Source organism: Cheilinus undulatus, linkage group 16 (genome assembly GCF_018320785.1).
Source record: "Cheilinus undulatus linkage group 16, ASM1832078v1, whole genome shotgun sequence".
NCBI lineage: Eukaryota > Metazoa > Chordata > Actinopteri > Labriformes > Labridae > Cheilinus > Cheilinus undulatus.
In genome coordinates this window covers 11,423,423-11,442,358 of record NC_054880.1, presented here as the reverse complement: position 1 = coordinate 11,442,358, position 18,936 = coordinate 11,423,423, and the positions used below count along the sequence as shown (strand labels likewise).

The window sequence follows — 18,936 nt, the reverse complement described above, 5'->3', positions numbered from 1 at the left end:
AAGGATTTCTCTTCCCAGGCATTGCCAAAAGTTATTTCTACATGGACACAGATGGGTCTTTGTTAAAAGTGTTACAAAGAGTATGGTCTACACATGCTCCATATGTAAATTGTGATAACTTTTGATGATTGGCTGTATATAAAAAATATGATTGCTGCACTACAATGTCCAGTTTCTACTTTAATTTATAATGTCATAATATAGTATAAAGTGGTCTATTTGTAGCTTACCATCCACTGACTATAGCTCATCTAAGATGAAGATCCAGATTCTGCAGAGCTAGATATCTATCGAATTGTACATAAATGCTTGTTGAATGTTGCTGCTGTTGGTTACACAGAGTTCAAGATGTTCTCTCCAGTGTGCTGATTCTTGTGAACGACTATCACTGCACTCTGACCTTTAAACTCCTTACTTCAAACTGGCAGTTGTTGCTGCTGTTTGCATGAGGAACTACAGCTGGGGAAGTGAGGCTTCTTCAAATACTTTCATGCACAAACAGTTGCTTTCTTATGGTGGTCAAGACCAGAAAAAAGGCAGAAAATATGATAACCCGCAGGTGTGCCTAAAATGTTTCATATTTTTAGATCAAGATTATGGGACCATTTTATCCTTGAGGCCTGGATCCTGCAGTATGTAGCTTTTAGTGGTCTGATTTTCAAACTGGTTTAAATAGTGAGAGATTTCACTTAGACCTACATTAGTGTGATAAAACTGCACATAATTCCATCTTTAAATCATGATGACTTGCATCATGATGCAGATTTGCAGAACCTGGGAGTTTGACTTATTTCACAGTTGCTACTGTTTGGGTTTCAATTATCATTCAATCAAAAGAGACAATAAAATATATAAAGTAGGGATGCAGTGTACTGGATTTTTGCTGTTATCTAATATGCTAATATTTCCAAACTCATTAAAGCCAATACTGAAGTTGCTAAATTTTAACATATACCACTTTTATGCTGCAAAGAACCACCTGTTCAATAATTTACCTGTCATTCTAACTGTGACATTTATTTGTTAGAACTGGAAATGGGGGACAGAAGAATGGGAAATGACATGCAGGAAAGGTGCCAAAGGTAGCCAGGCCCTGAACCTGGGCTGGCCACATACGTGGGGTGCTACCCAACAACTAGTTCATTTGTGCCCATATAAATATTTCAAGCTATCATCTGTCAATGCAGATATTATAGCGATAATATTATGCATCACTTGTAAAAACTAATGATTTTTTTATTTATCACATTTGGCCAGTAGTCTTTATTAGAGTAAAATATTGATTGATAATTTAACCCATATAGAGTTCAATTAACACTTTAGAAGAGTCTACATATAGTTAAACTACACTTTTGAAAGTTTTAAATATTTAACAATATGCCAGAGCTGCAGAAAATCTTGAAAATCTGTGGCAAGGTGGTTCTCCTCTTGAAAAAAGAAAGCAGACAGTTAACCTCACAGGCAATTCATACTGATGAAGAATATGCAATATGCATCCTTTAGGAATACCCAGAAAGCCAGGTGTGAACTCTAGCGTGTGGAACAATTCACCTTCTGAAGTAGAGGTAAAAGTACTGATTTCATAATGTACTCAAAAAACTACAAGTACCAAAAAGAAGACCACTCAATTACAGTAATTTGAGTAAATGTGATTAGTTACTTCCCACCCCTGGTAGTTGTAAGTAGGTAAATTGCAGGTTTACAGCTAATATTTCACATTTCTTAGACATTTTAGTGCCACGTTTACCCAATTTGTAGAGCTAATTAATTGTGGAAAAAATTAATTCTGGGTTTACAACTTAAAGCAGCAACAAACAATTCAGAAAAGAAAGGCAATGCAACAGGATATGCTTAATGGACTAAACTTTATTAACCCTGTGCTTTAGCGGTGAAGTTTCATGAGTCAGAATGTCACCCAGTTGAAGTGCAAAATCAACATTCTGCTCTGTTTCCACCCACAGCTGTGGTTAAAGTATGCATACTTACTATTCGGCCTGCCTTTTTTCCCATCTCTGCCTTCAACCACATATCACTGTTGAAGTATTCTTATTAAAACAGAATAATTGAAATCAAACCTAAGGCATGTGTCTGCAGTTTTAAACAAAGCTGGTTTATTCTTTCGAAGTTTCTGTTATTTTGTACTTGTTAGGAAATAGCATGAAGAAACCAAAACTGTCCATTAAGTCTGATATAGCTGACCATCCTCTGACGTATATTGTTGTTACAATGCTGTACAAAAGGTCTCTCATTAAAGAGCCACTCAGCAACACTTGGTGACAGCATTTACTTGGAAGGAACATGAGCTCTTGGGGTTAAAACCAACATAGACCATCCTACTTCTTCAATTATCCACAAGAACAGGAAATATGTATTAATGCACTGCTGAAAATATCCCCCAACAAATGCAATATTTACTACTGCTAAACCTTCCCTTAAAGCTACAGTGCCTAACTCTTTAGGAAACTATGAGCGGTTTATTTAAGATGAGCTTATATTCTGTTGACAATGATGAACTTCAAAAGGAATAAATGGGCTCATGGCAGAGTGGCATCGGCAGTGAAAGTGAGCGTGGCAGACCAAGACTTTGGTGTCAAGATTTGTTGACAGTGAGGAATATACAGAATAACACAAATCTCATCCTTTTAGGTGCTAAATAAATCTGCCTTCAGAACTTTCAGAGGACCTGCTAACACCCTGAGGAGGCGAGGCATGAATATTGCAGGGATGCACTGATGGTGGTGTGTTGTAAGAAATATCAGAGATAAATACACTGCTTGGATATCTATCTGTCTTTAGGGGTTTGCTTTAAGTGCTGACGGTGATGTCAGGTGAGAGGAAGCAGTGATAAAGATGAGGTGACAGCATTCTTTGTGCTCTTTGTGCTCCAAGCTACTCAATCCACCTGCACTATGACTATACTACACATTACTACTGCAGGAGACGGTTCCAAATAATTTCTCCTGTGGGTGCAGAAGCAATAATAAAGTTCTTGAGCGGTGTAACGAAATGGGACCGCGGCTACATCAGAGCTCTTATCTCTTCTCCACCGAAGGCTGCAGATGTACTCAAAGAGAGCAGTAATGAAACTTGTGATGCTAATGCAGCTGCACTTGAGCTGGGCTATATATAGGAGAGATCTCAGCCGTGGGGCCTCCGTTGCCTTCTGCCAGTGTTTGTTTCTGGCCCCACTGTGGCTCTAGGTGTTTTTAAAAATGTATGGCGGAGGAAACGTTACGCTACAGAGGCAGGTGGCTGCTAGCAGCAGTGCGAGGGATGTGAGAGGGAGAGAGAAATAAAAGCGCGCTTCGGTAATCAGCTCAGGGCTCAACGCTTTACTGCACTAATTCTACTGGTGGAAACAGTGTATCCATGACAACACGCCAGCAATACAATTACTCCTTTTACTGCTGAGAGTGATGAAATACATTCACATCACGCTGGACCTGCCCTTGATGCCCTGTCTGAGGTTGTTGATTGTCTGGAACATCGAGATGAGAGTGCGTGTGAGTATGCGTGAGTGGAGGGTGGAGGAGGAGGTGTGAATGTCCTTGTTGAACTCCAGCTCTCAGTCTTACATGTCTAGACATGTCAATATCCTTATAAGTTTCTGTGAAACACCCCTTATCTCCCTCTCACACTCACACGCACATGCGTACACATAAAAAGGGAGATACCCCCAGTGCACGCACACTCAATAACTTTGACACTACACACACTGAGTCACAAATTACAGAGTGAGCAGCAGGTCTGGGAGGCTGCCTGAGCCACTGATTTATCAAACCTTTTCTGATTTTCACGCCTCAAAAGATGAAGGTCTCATCTTTACCACTTGATCCAAGTCAAGGAATTATTAATCAGAGGGGGGTTATGAAATACCAAGCATTAAAAGCCAGAACTTTCACTTTGACACTTGTGGTAATGGTTTTTAGCTTATTTTCTGTAGCTGCAACCCTGCCATGCCTGCCTGACTCTACATATTATTGGTATGTGCACAGTTTGAGTGTCATTATCTGTATGACTTGCTTGTATCAGGTTTTTCACAATACCACTATGAACTGTGAAAGTAAATCACTTGTAAATTGCCAATATTTCTCTGCCTGAGACAAATTCCTGTACATTTATCACACTTTCAGTTCGCAGTTTTAGAAAGTGTTGTGATAAAATGAAGCACTACGTGATGCTGTGCATTTCAAGTAGGAACAAACTTCCTTATTCATATATTCAAAGTAACATTTCAGAGTTTTGGCTGTAATTTTGCAAGGTTGGCATGGAAACAAGCATACAGTATATGATTAACCCGACACCTCTATTGCTCAGTAGCCAATCTTCTTATATCCAACTGTGAGCACAGAAAGCTGACAAAATAGTCACACAAAAGATTTTTTTGTACACTTTCAAACAGGGTTTAAAAACCACTGATCAGAGTGGCATCTCCCATTTCAATCTCCCTAAAACAACACTTTGCTCTTTCATAAACTTACTGTGAATCAGGGTGGGTAATTAGCACCCGCCACCAGCCAAATGCGGGTATTTATGAGCAGTGTCAGGAGAATTTGCTCAACTTATCAACAATTGGGACAGGCAAATAAAAGTAGCCTGACCTAAAGAGTGATTTTGTTAAAGTAAACGGCATAAATTAAAGCCCTTTTTTCTGCTTGTTACTACTGACATGAGCAGAGCCAAGTAGACCAAAAAATCCTACCTCCTCCTCCCTTTGTCAGAGCTACTGTCAAATGTTTACTAGCACTCAATGTATCAGAATAGTTCTTCACTTCAACTATCATACTACTACAAGCGTGTTTGAACCAATGTCTTGCTTGTCACAAGTCTGAAAAAGGAAAACACAGCCTGAATTTTGGCTTGACACTGCAGAAAATGCACAAAAAAATATTAAACCCTTAAAAATCTGAGGGCCCACTGGCGGGCTGGCAGGTGTTTTTTTTTTTCAACAATTCGGCTATTTACAAAATGTAAATAACATGTTATATATCACCAAAAGGCTCTGATTCTCAGGATTCAGACCACGTTATTTACATAATAAAACCACAATTCATGATTTGGCGGGCTACAAACAAACAAATGATTATAAAAGGGGCACAGCTCACCATTAAAGCTCACCTGTACTCTCCTGATCATGATATTCCATCAAAAACAGAGAGAGTCCCCACAATCTAAATCCAGTCAAATTTTCAGTCCAAAAACATGACTGCATCCATTAACATCCATAGACTATTTTTGATCATTTTTTCAAAGGTGTTTTTCTCAATATTCCAATGTGTTTGCTGTAAGAGTGTCTTTTTTGGGAAACTATAAGCAAAGCAATGGAGAAAAAATTCTGCCAATCTGGATCCTTTTCGGAGTCCCCGGTTTAAATACAGCTGGGCTTTTCCTCATAAAAACAGGTGTAAAATCCTCATTTTCTGTTTTATTATTGTCAACTTCAACTAGGTAGGACTTCATGCTTTGCTCCAGTTGGGTTTTCTAACTAGTATTTCCCAGCTATAGGTCTCTGTTTAACAACAAATATTCAGATGGGGAAAAAATATACATATTTTGTTGTTTTTTTTGTTTTTTTTTTCGTATCTCTCGATACTCATAGCAGCTACAGTAAGTCTGGCAGTTGTGGATAAATTTCAGAGTGTTATCTTTCTAAAGGCACCTTGCTTGTGCTTGTAGCCCACATGCTTCCAACACAGCATTCAATTTAATTTGGGTTTTCCTGTAGAACTATTTCTGACCAGTTTTACCCGGAACTTTAAGGGGTTAAACCCTAGCGAGTCTAAAACTTAAAATGCATAAAAAAACACCTATACATCTACAGTACCGCTGTAGGAAGCACTGCAAATGTTTGCATGGTTGAGTAGAGGACAAGGTGGTAAAGAAATGTCTTGAATTAAGCAACAGTTTGGATTATTTGTGAAACAACTCCTTCTTATTAAACAACCTAAAACTTCAACACCTATATGCCTTAATTTTTACATCATTCCTCATTGAATAATGCTGCTTCTTAAAATAGAGTAGGGGGTAAAAAAATTTGTGGCTGGTAGATATTTAAATCCACCAGCCGCGGTGGCAGGTAGATGAAAAAGTTAAATTCCAACCACGCTGTGAGTGCAGCTTGTATGAAATATAATAATTACAAACAGAGAAATAAACATTCAATATGTGCTACACTCTTAATAAAATGAAAATCTGCAAAAGGCAATATTATTGACTCAAGCTTCAGTGAAAACTGAAAGTACATACATTCACAACAACTTCATCTATAATTCATTTGAGTGTGGTTTCCTTTTTGTAGTCATGCATGAATGATAAAAGTTTTTCCTGTTCTACTGTGAGTACATCTATAAAAGCCCCTGTTACAGTGTTAACTGTGTGCTATTGAATAAAAGAACCCTTCAGATAACAACTGATTCCTGAACGGTACCTCAGAAAAATCAAATATACAATTTTTACCTGTCCACCAATGTATACTCTTACATTGAAGAGGTCAAGTCGATGTAAAACTTAGATGTTTGCAACATAGCCACTAAACAATATTTCAAATTAACCTCATAAATAAATTGGTAAAGTGTTAAAAAGACCTAACAGAGCAAATATGGGGGTGAAAACATGTCTTGAATATTGTTTCTTTCTTACAGTGCAAACAAACAATAATAATGCGTGAATGAGTCACAGCCATAGTGCTCAGATAATACAATTGTAACCCTAGAGAGATAATGAAACAAGAAGTATGAGGGTGAACTACATAAGCTTCACGCTATACTTTTTCACTGCGTATTGAAAGTGCTGCTCAGCTGACTTTGTGTCTGATGTGAAAAAGCCACAGTGCCATTATGACTTCTTTTTACCCTCCCATCCTCACTCACCAGTCCCTGGGCGACCCATAATGATTTGCTTGCGAGGAGCAGGGTGAGGCGACTCAGCTGGCAGTATGAGCGGCAGAAGGGCAGTTGGGGTGGGGTGACAAGCTACTGGCTGTGGTAGAGCTCCTCCAGAGGCATCCTGGTGACCCTCAGGTTTCCTCTCCCTCTCTCTGCCCCCTGAGCCAGAGGACGACAGAACTGAGCCTGATGAAGTGGGCATCGACCCAATGCTGGAGGGGCTTGACAGGGCAGCGTTGCCTACTGCAGCTGGAGTCAGGGACTGGGAAGACATCAAAAAGACATTTTTTGTATTTGCATAGAGGACTGACCCAAACTATAATAATGACAGACATATACTCTCTTCCAATGTGATACTGAACAAAAAACGTAAACCTTTTCCCCAAAAAACTGCAAGAGAGCAAATATCTCATCTAGCTCTGAAGCATAAATCACTACTCTTCTGTTGATGTTTTTAAAAATCTCACAGATTCTTTACTAAACAGCCAAAAACAGAGCTTTAAGTTCACACTATTTAACTCAAGAGCAAGATCACTCTGATGCACTTTCTGTTGTCACTTTGTGAGTTCAAGAAGACCTGGAACAAACAAACTTTTCAGAGCCACCTTATGATCATGATAGTATCGAAACTCTCTCTCTCTTTCTCTCTTTCTCTCTCTCTCTCTCTCTTTCTCTCTCTCTCTCTCTATATATATATACATATATATTCATTTGCATACTCTTTTCATTTACTCTGAGGGTGGAGTTTCACAATCACTCCTCAAGTGCTCCTGTTTCAGTGTGAAAAATATGAAACGGCACAGATGGACTCTTTTGCAGATCCCATTAAAAAAACAGCAAATATCTTTCAGCTTCACAGCACTTTAGGCATTTCATCAAGTATTCTAAACTTGCATTTTAGAATTATTTTCAGATTCACGCAAGCAAAATCCACGTGTTTTGACAGGGTTGAATACACGCCTCATCCCTGAATATTCACAATGCACTACAGCAAGAAATAGTGACTTTCTTACCGAGCTGGAAGTGACCAGAACAAGCGTGGATGTGGGGTTGCGCAGGAGAACAGCTCCATTGGTAGTGGCCCCATTGATTGGAACAGGGACCTGCAGGCCTGGAGGAGCTGCATGTTGGGGTTGGCTGTGCTCTCTGGATCTGCTTCTTTCTCTCCTTCCCAATGGACCATCAGAGAATTTGGCCAGGGGTACATCTGGGTTGCGGACAATGACTGGGGAATCACGGAGGGGTACAATACGACGTGGGGAAGGTTCCTGGGGCAGTGGGGAGGGAGGAGTGGGAGACACTAGCATAGGTGGGGGTGTTGAGGCAGCAGAGGATGGTGGCCTGCTTGTGGCACTTCGAGGCCGTGGGAAGGAAAGTGAAGAAGGAGTTGTGGGCTGACTCTGAGGAGAAAGGACTCTGAAAGCTGCAGGGTTGTGGCCCATGGTTGTATCTCCCACCATGCCTCCCCCTATGCCGATCAGTTGCTGCTGCTCAGGTTTGGTCGGGTAGTCCTGGACTGCAGGCAGCGGAGGAGGAGGGTGGGAGTCAAGTTTCCTTTTGCTGGGGCTCATGGGAACTGTGAAGGTCAGGTTGGTGGGAAAAGTGGGCACAATCCCAGAGAGGTGGCGCTCTCGCTCAGCCCCTGGTGTGCCCAACTTAGTGCCACTGAGCTGGCGATGACGCCGTGGGGTAAGAGAAGGAGGAGCAGTAATGGGACTGAAGTTGGCAGGGCGAAAGCCAAAGAGTGGAGAGGGTGAGGGTGATGGGGTTGGAGAAAAGGGTGACTGGTTGGAGATAGGGGAGAATGATGGAGTGCCTGAGCGGGAACCACCCAGGGAGACTAGCATGGTTGCTGCCTCACACTCATCAAAGTCAAAACGAGAGAGGTCCTGGGGAAGAAGAGAGGGAAGGACCAAGCGAGGACGGGAATCCCCTCCACGGCTGCTAGCCTCACTACTTTCCCGAGATGTTTCATCCCAGTCAAACTCTGAGCTGGCTCTTCCACCACTTAATCGGAGGTCAGACGGCGTCAGAGTCCCTGTGCTGCTGGCTCCTCCACGGTCTCGGTTTCCTCCACTGGCTTCCATCTCCTTGGTCCTCATTGAGAGGTGTCTGGAGCAGTATCCTCGGCGCTGGGACTCTTTAGAGCAACCCTCTCTGGAACACAGCCTCCTCCACTGCTTCCCATTAAATTTCTTACGGATGCCTGTTGGCGTGCACACCACATCTCCCTTCTTGTACTTTTGCTGGGCAGCAGTCAGCGGGGTGCGGGAACGTGATGAGGAGGTCGAACCTGATCCACTACCACCACCTGCTCCTCCACTGGAAGAACCTCCTCCTGAGGTCTTTTCTACTCTGGAGGAGGATGGGGTGGAGGAGGAAATCGGAGGGAGAGGAGGGAGTTGGGGAGTGGTGATTACAGCACCAGCTGTTGCAGCTGCTGCTGTTGCTGGGTCAAGGCCTAGCAGGACAGGCGAAGGAGGGGGGTGGGGGTTCAAGGCCAGGTGTGAAGGGGGTATCCCGATGCCCCGCACCACAGACAGGTGGGGATTGAGGTAGCCAGGTGGGGGCTTAGAGACAATGTGGCGGTGTTGGGGAACTGCCATTGGTTTGGCCCCAGAAATGATTGCCCCCATTGGGACCATATTAAAGTGGGACACCTCCATGTCCTCTTCAGGGGTGAGTGAGGGCGGCATGTATGGGTGGTGTTGCTGATGTTGGTGCTGCTGTTGCTGCTTTCCACTGTTCTCCCTTTCCCGCTCTCTTTCCCTCTCTCTATCCTGTTTTCTTTGGAGGTCCCTCTCCCCCTCCCACTCTCGCCCTGGAACAAGGCTAAGAACTGATGCTGGGGTTACAGGGGAGGTAATGTTGTGGCCTGATGAAGAAACAGGGACCATGCCAGGGTAGGGCATTCCTCTCCCCAGTACAGACCCCATGCTAGGTGTCATTCCTTGGCTTAAGCGGCACACCTCCCTCTCTACGTCTATCTCCTCCCTGTCTTCCCGCTCCCTTTCTTTGTCCCTGACCCCTTCTTCTCCATCTCGGCCTGCCCCTGATGGCAGATCCAGGTCCCACGGTGGCACCAGAAGCCTTAGTGTTTGTCTGGACACCCAAACTGCCTGTGTAGCACCAGCTGTTCCTCTGCCAATCTCTTCTTCATCCACAGATATGGATCTTTCCTCTGAAAGAAGGACACGATAGCGGTTGGCCACTGCAGGGTGTGTGTCCACCTGGGTTACTACACCTTCTCTGTACCACTGCCACTGGCCTTCACTACCCTCCTCATTGCCAAATGGCACACAGACACGTGTACCAATAGGTATGGGATGAACACCAGGTGGAGAGGCATCTAGGATTATGTCTACCACCCCTGGGGGACTGTCATGTCGATATGGATAACGGCACAGTGTCTTCTCTCCATTCAGTTGCACCTCCAGGCTTCCATATTCACCACTGACCTTTCGGACTACTCCAGCCCGGAACACCAAGTCTGAACTCCCACCTTCATTCCTTCTTTCACCTCCTCCCTCCTCGTCACTTCTTTTCCTTATCTGGCGTGCAAGCACACGCTGATTCTTAAGCCCTTTGGCAAGGGCATCTGACAACGCATCAGAGAGACTTGGGGCTGCATGTGTGATGGTATGGGAGTCGCCGACTACTTCTAGGTCAGCTGAGTGCTCGCTGGCAGTGTCTGTAGAGGAGCAGCGGGGAAGGGGGCTGGGTGACACCCGCTCTGCATCTCTAACTACTTCACCTCTTCCAGACCTTTCCCTCTCCCCTCCTAGTGACAGAGGAGGAGGTCCTGGAGAGCTTTCCTGGTGCCCATCCCTGCCAGTGGTCCTGCTGTGGAAGTCATCCATCAGGCTCCTACTCTGACTGTTACCATCAGCGTGCGAGACACAGATGTCACTTCCTGTTGAACCTGTTGATCCGTGGTTGATGACCCCACCACTTAGAGGAAGAGGAGGGGGTGAACTGGAGGAAGGGTTGCTATGGTTCCCCGTAGCAGATGAGCAGTGTTCAGAGGTATACTTCTTCTTGGGTACTCGAGCCTTAAATGTGGCTGTTTTACGGCTGGAGGCAGGGTTTGGGCTGTTGTTGGCGCTTGGTGTACTACTGTTACTGCAACTGCTACCACCACTGTCGCTGTGGCTGCTACCACTCACACCTGACCTCCCTGATCTATCATCTGAGGATGTCAACAGTTTCCCAGAATCCATCACAAGTGATACCGTCGACTCTGACAGTCTGTCGTCTCTGTGATGCTCCCCCTCTGAAGTGCTGCGTGCTCTGATTGGGTCCACCAGTGAGGAATCTGAGTTTGAATTAGAAGAATAAGACGAGGAGGTTGCTCTGTTTTGAGGAGATCTACTTCTATCTCTGTTCTCATCTGAGTCTCTCTTCTCTCCTCCTTCAGAGGCATCTCCCACTCCTCGACGCTTTCCCCCTTTCGCCCGGGTTGAGGGAGGAGAGCGCCGTCCCTGTTTTTTTATCGGCTTCATCTTTTCATTTAGCCTGCCTTTTTTTCAAACAAGTCTTTCTATTTATTTATCCCAGAGATTCTCTTTGGCGTTCCTCTTTTGCTTTGCCTTGCTTTTTTCTTCCTTCCTCTTCTTTGCTCTCTATTTTCCTCTTCTGCCAGGGCCTCTCTCCCTCATCCTTTCTTGTCTTCTTTGCGCGACTTCGGCACTTGCCCACCTTATTCCAGAGACTCTGGAAGAAAGGGAACAGGGAGTGTGGGTTACTCATGTGGAAAACACATTCAGACATGCACAAAGCCTATTCACCACGCAAGATAGCAACTGACTGCACGGATTTGAAAAAGAAGTTACTAAGATCAAGATATAAATGTGTGAACAAAAAACATTAAAATGACATCAAAGTCATTCAAAACTAAAGTATCACAAATTAGGACTTGTGAGTGCTTGTCCACCAAAATAAGACTACAATAAGCAGTTAAACATTGATTTGGAGAAAGGTAGTCCCTGCTTAATGATGTACCATGGTACTGGAGTAGTAACAAAAATGACTCATCTACAAATTCATTACACATTAATTCATTACATAACATGATCTACTCACATTACACAAGGCCTGCATCCATACCGGGTACATATTGAAAACAGGAGGCCATATTGTAGGGTAAACAGAGTTTAGCCTGACAACACGGTATGGAAATAGTGAGAGGCACTTCGCAATTTGCCCAGACAAGCCTTTCTGCATACACTGCTCTCACACACACTCTCACACACTACTTCTTGGCTGGGGCAGTAGAGGCGGGGGAATTCCTTCTTCACTCGCATACTGAAACCCTCCCTTTCTCTCTCTCTCTAGCTCCCTCCCTCTCTCTGTAGCGACCTTTATCTATGTATTTCAAAGCAGAGTCAATCCGCCCCTACAAACTCCATTTCCTGTGGAAGACCATTACCTAACTTCCCGTTACTTTATTCCTCCCTCTCTCTTTGCTACTATTGCAATTTCATTCTTATCCCCTGCCTGCAGTCTCTCTTCTATCGATTTCTACCTCTCATCTCTCTCTTTCTCTCCTACCCTTCCACTTAGCCTTTATCTTCATTTTGTCCTGCAGTCATCCAGAAAATGCCAAGATGTTCTTAATTATGTTTATTTAATGTTTAACCATGCCAGAGTCATCTAGAATGTGCCCTATCCAACACTGGACTTATTCACAGTTCTGCCTCTGTTTAGAAAGTGAAAAAAGGCCGTTTTTGCTGACTTGTTGAACCAGAGATTGGTGTCATTTAACTGGTTTGTTTGCTGTGTGGCTGATCTGCGCGGGACTCGCCTCAGGTCCTTACTGCTGTGTGCTCTGCCTCATTTCTTCCAACACAAGACTCTCCTCGTTGCTATGAGTGCCAGAAAGATGTTAGCAAGTATATAAGAGGGAGAATCAAAACACCCCCTATAGGATCTGTCATTTTTTTTAAATTTCTCACTCCATCTGTCAAAATGTTCTGGATTGATGTCTATCAACCACCACGAGGCATGTCTACTTGTCAGTGGCTGTCAGTCAGTTTACATGTCTGCGTGTCTGTCCCTGTTTCTACATCCTTCCTCCCACCAGTCTCCTTCTTTCTGTCTGCCTGTCTCTTTTCCCTTTTGCAGCCTTCCTGTTTGTCTGTGAAGGCTCGCATTCATTCAGGTCCTTTTAATATCTGCCACATCATATCGTCTAGAGAGAAATCCATTTTCAGAGATGAGTGCCGCCTGTCTCAAGGCCACACACACACAGCAAACATCTATGTGATGATAGTTGATAGTGCACAGAGTGTTAGAGAGCTCACAGCCATCACTGTTCTCTATGTAAATCCCTATTTAGGACAGACAGCCGTAGAGCAGCCACCATAAAATAATTTGGCAGACGGCCTTACTTGGTCACGATAGAGGTATGCTACGTGTGTTTACTCAGTAGTGCACTGTGTACAACAGCTGGTGTCAGAGTCATGGGCTTAATGATAACAGCTTATAGACTAACTGATGCAACTCACACTCCCCACTGTGAAATATGGAGTAAGGGAGCCTATATGGAAGCTATAGTAGGACTGGGTCACAGGAATACATAAAGTGCATGCTAACAAGTTCAATCATGTATTATTTGCTTTCAGGTGTTTACCCTTTTGCCATAGGTTGACATTAATACATAGTAAACATGACTGTAGGCAAAGTTAAGCTGTTACAAGTCATGTGAGGTGACAAAAAACACAAACATCTACCTTATTAGATACATAATTTATTTATTTTATTTTCAATTTGGGGTTAAATCTCCTTTCAAAACAAAATAATAGCATGTAATGCAACCAGCAGTAACCACAAATATAAGGTCAGTTAAATTTTATTAGTAACATTTGAGGCTGACTTTTATTTTTGCCAACACCTTTGCCAGTTATTGAGAGGACAAGATACCTCTGACTTGTATGGAAAGAAAGTGAATTTTGGTACTGATATTGACTTATCTTTTGTGCCAATATTTTCCTGTTATGATGATACAAGAATAACAAGGAAATAAATATTTCTTCAACAGATCACTTAGTCAACGAATGTTTAACATTATTATAAAGTGTCATCCTATTTCAGTGTGAACCACAGTCTGATCTACTAATGTGCTGAGGGTTGTCAGGTCTGGGGCCAGAGCACTCCTCTGGACTAAGCAGTGATAACACAATACTAGAAAAATACCACAAGCTGTTTTCTGTATTATAATCTCATTTAAAATCAATGCTTTTGATAGTGGTGCAGCACATATCATGGGTAGGCCAATAACAATAATACTGCCATACCAGAGTATCTGTCAACCCTTAATACTATTTGCACAAAAGTGTTTACACTCTTTTATAGGTTAGTATGAAAACTTGGCTAACGTGACTGTAGGTAGAATTAAGTTTGCTCATGTCACATGAGGTGACAACAACATGACATTTTTTTCACTTTTAAGGATGCGTCATCTAGTTTAGCCTAGCGACTGACCATGTTTAGGTCATGTGTAAATCCTTTTTAACCACAAATGAGCTCAAACTAACTTATAATAGCTGATTATATTGCCATGTATTAAGTCAGGTAAATATCTGTGCTCTTAGAATATAGCCCAAATGCATAAAGGAAGGCATATGTCATCCATATTTTTGCATGCATTCACCATAACTGATCATACAGTGTCCACAGATGAACTGCAATAGGACCTTTCAGCCCCATAGTGCATGTTATACCTACTGTGGTGCTACTATAGCGTTTGTTATTCTGTTTTGTACAAACACCTAAATGCATGAGCATCAAGTTTTGTCATTAGCATAGCACCCCTTTAAAAGACTAAACTATGGTTACACAGTGCTTCATATAGACAGGTCACTAAGTATAAATATATTGACACTTTCATAATCAAGAGTAAATAACAGCTGTTGACTTTATCTAGACAAGGCCCAGAGCACAATATGCAAACCACAGGCGGTGATGTCGTCATCTCTGGTTTAGCTGGATAGTACCGAGTATGTGTCAAGCCCTCGTAGTACAGCGATTACTACCAGTTTTACTCCACAACACAGCAGGCCGTGGCGTGCAGCGACCAGGCCTCAACTACACACAAGGCCGCTTGGAAATCCTCTACTCACTGTCACCGGGAAATAACCGGTTTAACGGAGATACTGACCCTTAAAACCATGTAATACGGCCCCTATTCCCTATGCTGCATGACTGTGGGAAATGTCCCAAGCAGATGAACACATTAACTTTGTCAATCCATGACAACACAACGACTAACAGCGGATAAAGTGTATTTCTCGACCCATCCGAAAGTGACAGTCGTCTGATATTATAGCTCAAGCTGTCCGGATAACTTTGTATTGACCCTTGTCTTCGTTTGCATTATTGAAAACGTAATACAAGAGCGAGAAAGTATCAATATGTGGCAACAAAGTAGTCCAAGGACCAGGCCTTCAAGCCCCTAAAAAACACATCAATTCAAGTAGCCACGTTGATTCATGAAAAAGAGGAAGAAATTTGTCAATGTACGAGAGTGGAGGAGGAATGACAAGCGAAGAATTTTCGAACTAACGCACTAAAAAATAACAGTTGTTCTAGGAAGTCCAGCGGCAGTTATGGCGTTGAATTTATTTCTAGTGGAAAAGTTTCAAGCTCACTATGTCTAACCGCACCGCTCCCTTTTTTTCACAGAAGACACCCAATCCGCCCTCTACTCCTCTCCGTAGGCCACCCAGATATCGGAAAATATGCTGATCAGCTCATCTGCTAATACTGTTTATGGCCACAGTAAACATGAACAACGTTAGCAGCTCGGCAAAAAGCACAACAAGACCCACTGCAATGCTGCAGGAGAAAGATTTGTGGGCAGCTTATACTCACCAGAGCTAATATAGTACCCCAGAGTGGTTTTCTGTTGAGTCCGCCGGGTAAAATAGGGCAGAGTGGCCAGTCGTCCGCAGCTGCCAATTAGCGACCGTTCATGTTTCTCCGGCAAAGCAACTTAAAAGGAAGAAAAACTACTGCCCTGTACATTCTACACTACAGTCGCAAAATGGTGAATGAAGCCCCAAAGCCTTGACAACCAGCCCGGGCGGCCAATTGCGGAGCACGAACGCGTACAGTAGCCAATAGAATCCCGCGGAAGGGGAGCAGGGGCGGAGCCACGCGTCAAAGTAAATTTGACGGACGTCGCGTCGCAGCCAATCACAGTGTGGGAAAACACAGAACAGCTGTTGGGAGAGCGATGTTGCGGCGGCCAATAAGGCTCCTCTGTGGGCATGTCTGTGACTTCTACAGGCACGCAGGACAGGAATGAAATCTTCCTCTCTTTCTTCTTCTGTTCATCCCTTCTTCATTTGTCTGCAAACATGAAAACAAGCGTAGACAGCCTGTCTGTCTGTGTTTAAAACAGGTTACATTCCTTTAGGAGGACGGAAATCACTCAAATGACACATTCAATTTGATATAGATCAATAAGTCATGCCCCAGGCTGTCTGATGTTTAATAACTTTAATGTACATGTGTTCAAAAAAAGCAACAAGCCAAGGTAACCATCCACGGGCTTTATATTTAAATATATGCGCATGTATTTTCTATGTTAGGTCTTTTTACGTGATCCCTTTAAGCTACAGGTTGAATGTAGTTCCAAAGGACTCCCAAAAAACACCAACTCCCAAATTGTCATGCTGCCTCTCGCTCCATCCCCTCTTTACAAACCCTCTCTACCCCTCCCAGCTAATCAGAGGTGCTCTAAAAGGCACAGCATCCCTAAGTCCCGCCTCCGCAGCCAATCAGAGCGGCTGCTAGAGCCCATACGTCACCAGAGTTGCGTGTGATTGGCTGAGAAGGCCGAGGTCTGCAGGCCAATGACCGAGTGATGTGGTGAGGTCATTATGCTTGTTGCCATCAGCTTGGCCAAACAGGAAGAGTGAAACCCCAGAGAGTAAGTTGGACCAAACGTGGGATTATGGTTCCTGAGAGAGTGACCCATATACACTGTGGGCCTCCCTGCCTGCACAGCCACACATACACAACCACACACAACACAGACACACATAGCAGGGAGGCATGTGTACAAGCAGGTACAGACTGTAATACACTGAAGAATACTTGACAACATGCTAACAGGCTGGAAAAAAAAAAAACTTTACTAAACTCGCATGAGTGATCACATACAAACACGCTTAAACACAGCTATGTGGCTGTGCAACAAACACACAAGCAACCCAGTGACATCCCACTGCCATTTCATACAGCACAGTGTGTGTCTGTGCTGTGTAGCTGTGCGACTTTGTGTTTCTATAGCTTACAGGCACAGATGGCGAGTTTGGTCAATGATGATACAGAGCTGGCTGGTTGCAGCATTGCAGTCTGCTTGGCACACACATATGCACACAGGCAAGCGGGTACACTTCCCATAGCTACACACAACTAGGCGCATGCATACAAGCAAGCACCTACACACACATAGCAGACGCAGTGGAGTTAGAACATGCCTGGGCGTTACATAAGCTCTACGTGTACTAGAGCACACGCACTGCACCGAGCCCTGTGCAAGCAGACGCACACAGTATAGAGCCTCTGATAGCATGCAAACATACAGACATGTACTGCTGCATATACAACCAAGAAAAAGTACATGTCTACTTGTTTTCAGTGTGCACACACATGCACAGACAATCCCTCCACACACATGTTCAGCATTTCTGTGTTTACTGTACACATGTCATGGATTTAGCATGCAACTTGTGACTCATAAATCCATAAAATATGCCACAAACACGCGTAAACACTCTTGTGTAGGCTGCAGAGTGAGTGGGATCTCCAGACATCTTCCACACCCCTCATATTGAAGCACTGCAGTGTCTGTCTGCCTCTAACTGACTGCTCATTCAGCGTAGACGAGTGTGTATTCAGAAATGTAGGGCGAGTACAGCGAGCACGCAACTTTGAGGGGTGGCTGGTTTCGTAAGGCGCCGTCGAGAGACATTAGAGAGAGGAAGAGACCTGAGATTCAACACTGAGGGAAGCTTTAGAAGGAGGCTGTGAGGAGTGAAAGTGTGGAGGAGACTTTAGTGGTAAAAGATAGAAGTGAGACAGACAGTGAAGAGAATTATGAAAGACAGGTTTTTGCAACAAAGAGACAGACATGAATTGTGGAAGCGACAGAAATGGTGAAGAAGAGGAGAGACAGACAGAAAAAAGACAAAAATGGAGAGACAGAGAGTGACTTTGCTGCAGAAGTCTCGCTGTTTGTGAATGAGTGCCACAAATCCAACTGGTATTAGCACCTAGAGGCACTTTTCTAAGAATGAGGCAGAGAGCTGTGGCTAAGCCCCCCAATCCCAGTCACTTTACACTAAATGCATTACGGCCACTTAACTGCTAAACAGCTCTGGGGACCTTGCACTGTACCTGACCCAACACTCTAACGCTCTCTAATTCAAGTGAGTGTGTTTAAAAAAGAACAAATGGAGAGTGGGCCAGATGAGTCCAACTCCACTCTTCTTCACCTGGAACAACAGTTGGAGGTTGAGTAGATGTAGAACAGATTAAACAGCCTGCACCTGTTGTGAGTAACGAAATCAGAGAGGAGTATGTGGTCAATCATAGCTGCTGCTTTTGTTATAAATATGCCCTTTGTTACAGTAAATAGGTCACGTCTAATGTCCTTTTTTGAGATAAAAGTTTATGAAACAGCCAACCAAAAGGGATGCCATGCATGCAATCAGTGATACTGTAGGTGACTGTGGCTTAAAAAGTAGAGTAGGTTGTCTTGCAGCTGGAAGGTCATGGGTTCAACCCCTTGCTCTTAAAGTCACATGTCCTTGGGCAAGACACTTAACTCCAATTTGCTCCCACTACTGCATCATTGGCATGAGAATCTGTATGGATGTGTTTGAATGGGATTAGCTAATACCGATGGCCAATCTAAATAGCAGCCTTTGGCATCAGTGTGTGAATACGGAGCGAATGGGAAAGTATGACCTGCTGTTTATGAGTACTTTTAAGAACCCAGATGACTAGAGAGAGCTTTACAAGTTTAAGTCCATTTATCATA

General features: G+C 43.6%; 1 protein-coding gene across 3 annotated transcripts in view; it reads right to left on the bottom strand.

Annotated features, from left to right (window-relative positions):
• cica (capicua transcriptional repressor a) overlaps nucleotides 1-15,917 on the bottom strand; it is a 52,299-nt gene extending 36,382 nt beyond the window's left edge. For 2 of the 3 annotated variants that reach the window (XM_041807979.1, XM_041807981.1), the window contains exons 1-3: nucleotides 15,756-15,917; nucleotides 7,898-11,597; nucleotides 6,870-7,146 (exon numbers count right to left, since the gene is read on the bottom strand). In XM_041807979.1, the coding sequence (XP_041663913.1) occupies nucleotides 6,870-7,146; nucleotides 7,898-11,386 (3,766 nt within the window). In that variant the 5' untranslated portion in view covers nucleotides 11,387-11,597; nucleotides 15,756-15,917. Of the gene's footprint in view, nucleotides 1-6,869; nucleotides 7,147-7,897; nucleotides 11,598-11,966; nucleotides 12,117-15,755 lie in introns of those variants that run through there. The other variant, XM_041807980.1, reaches the window with a different exon arrangement.
• Nucleotides 15,918-18,936: the final 3,019 nt, after the last annotated feature.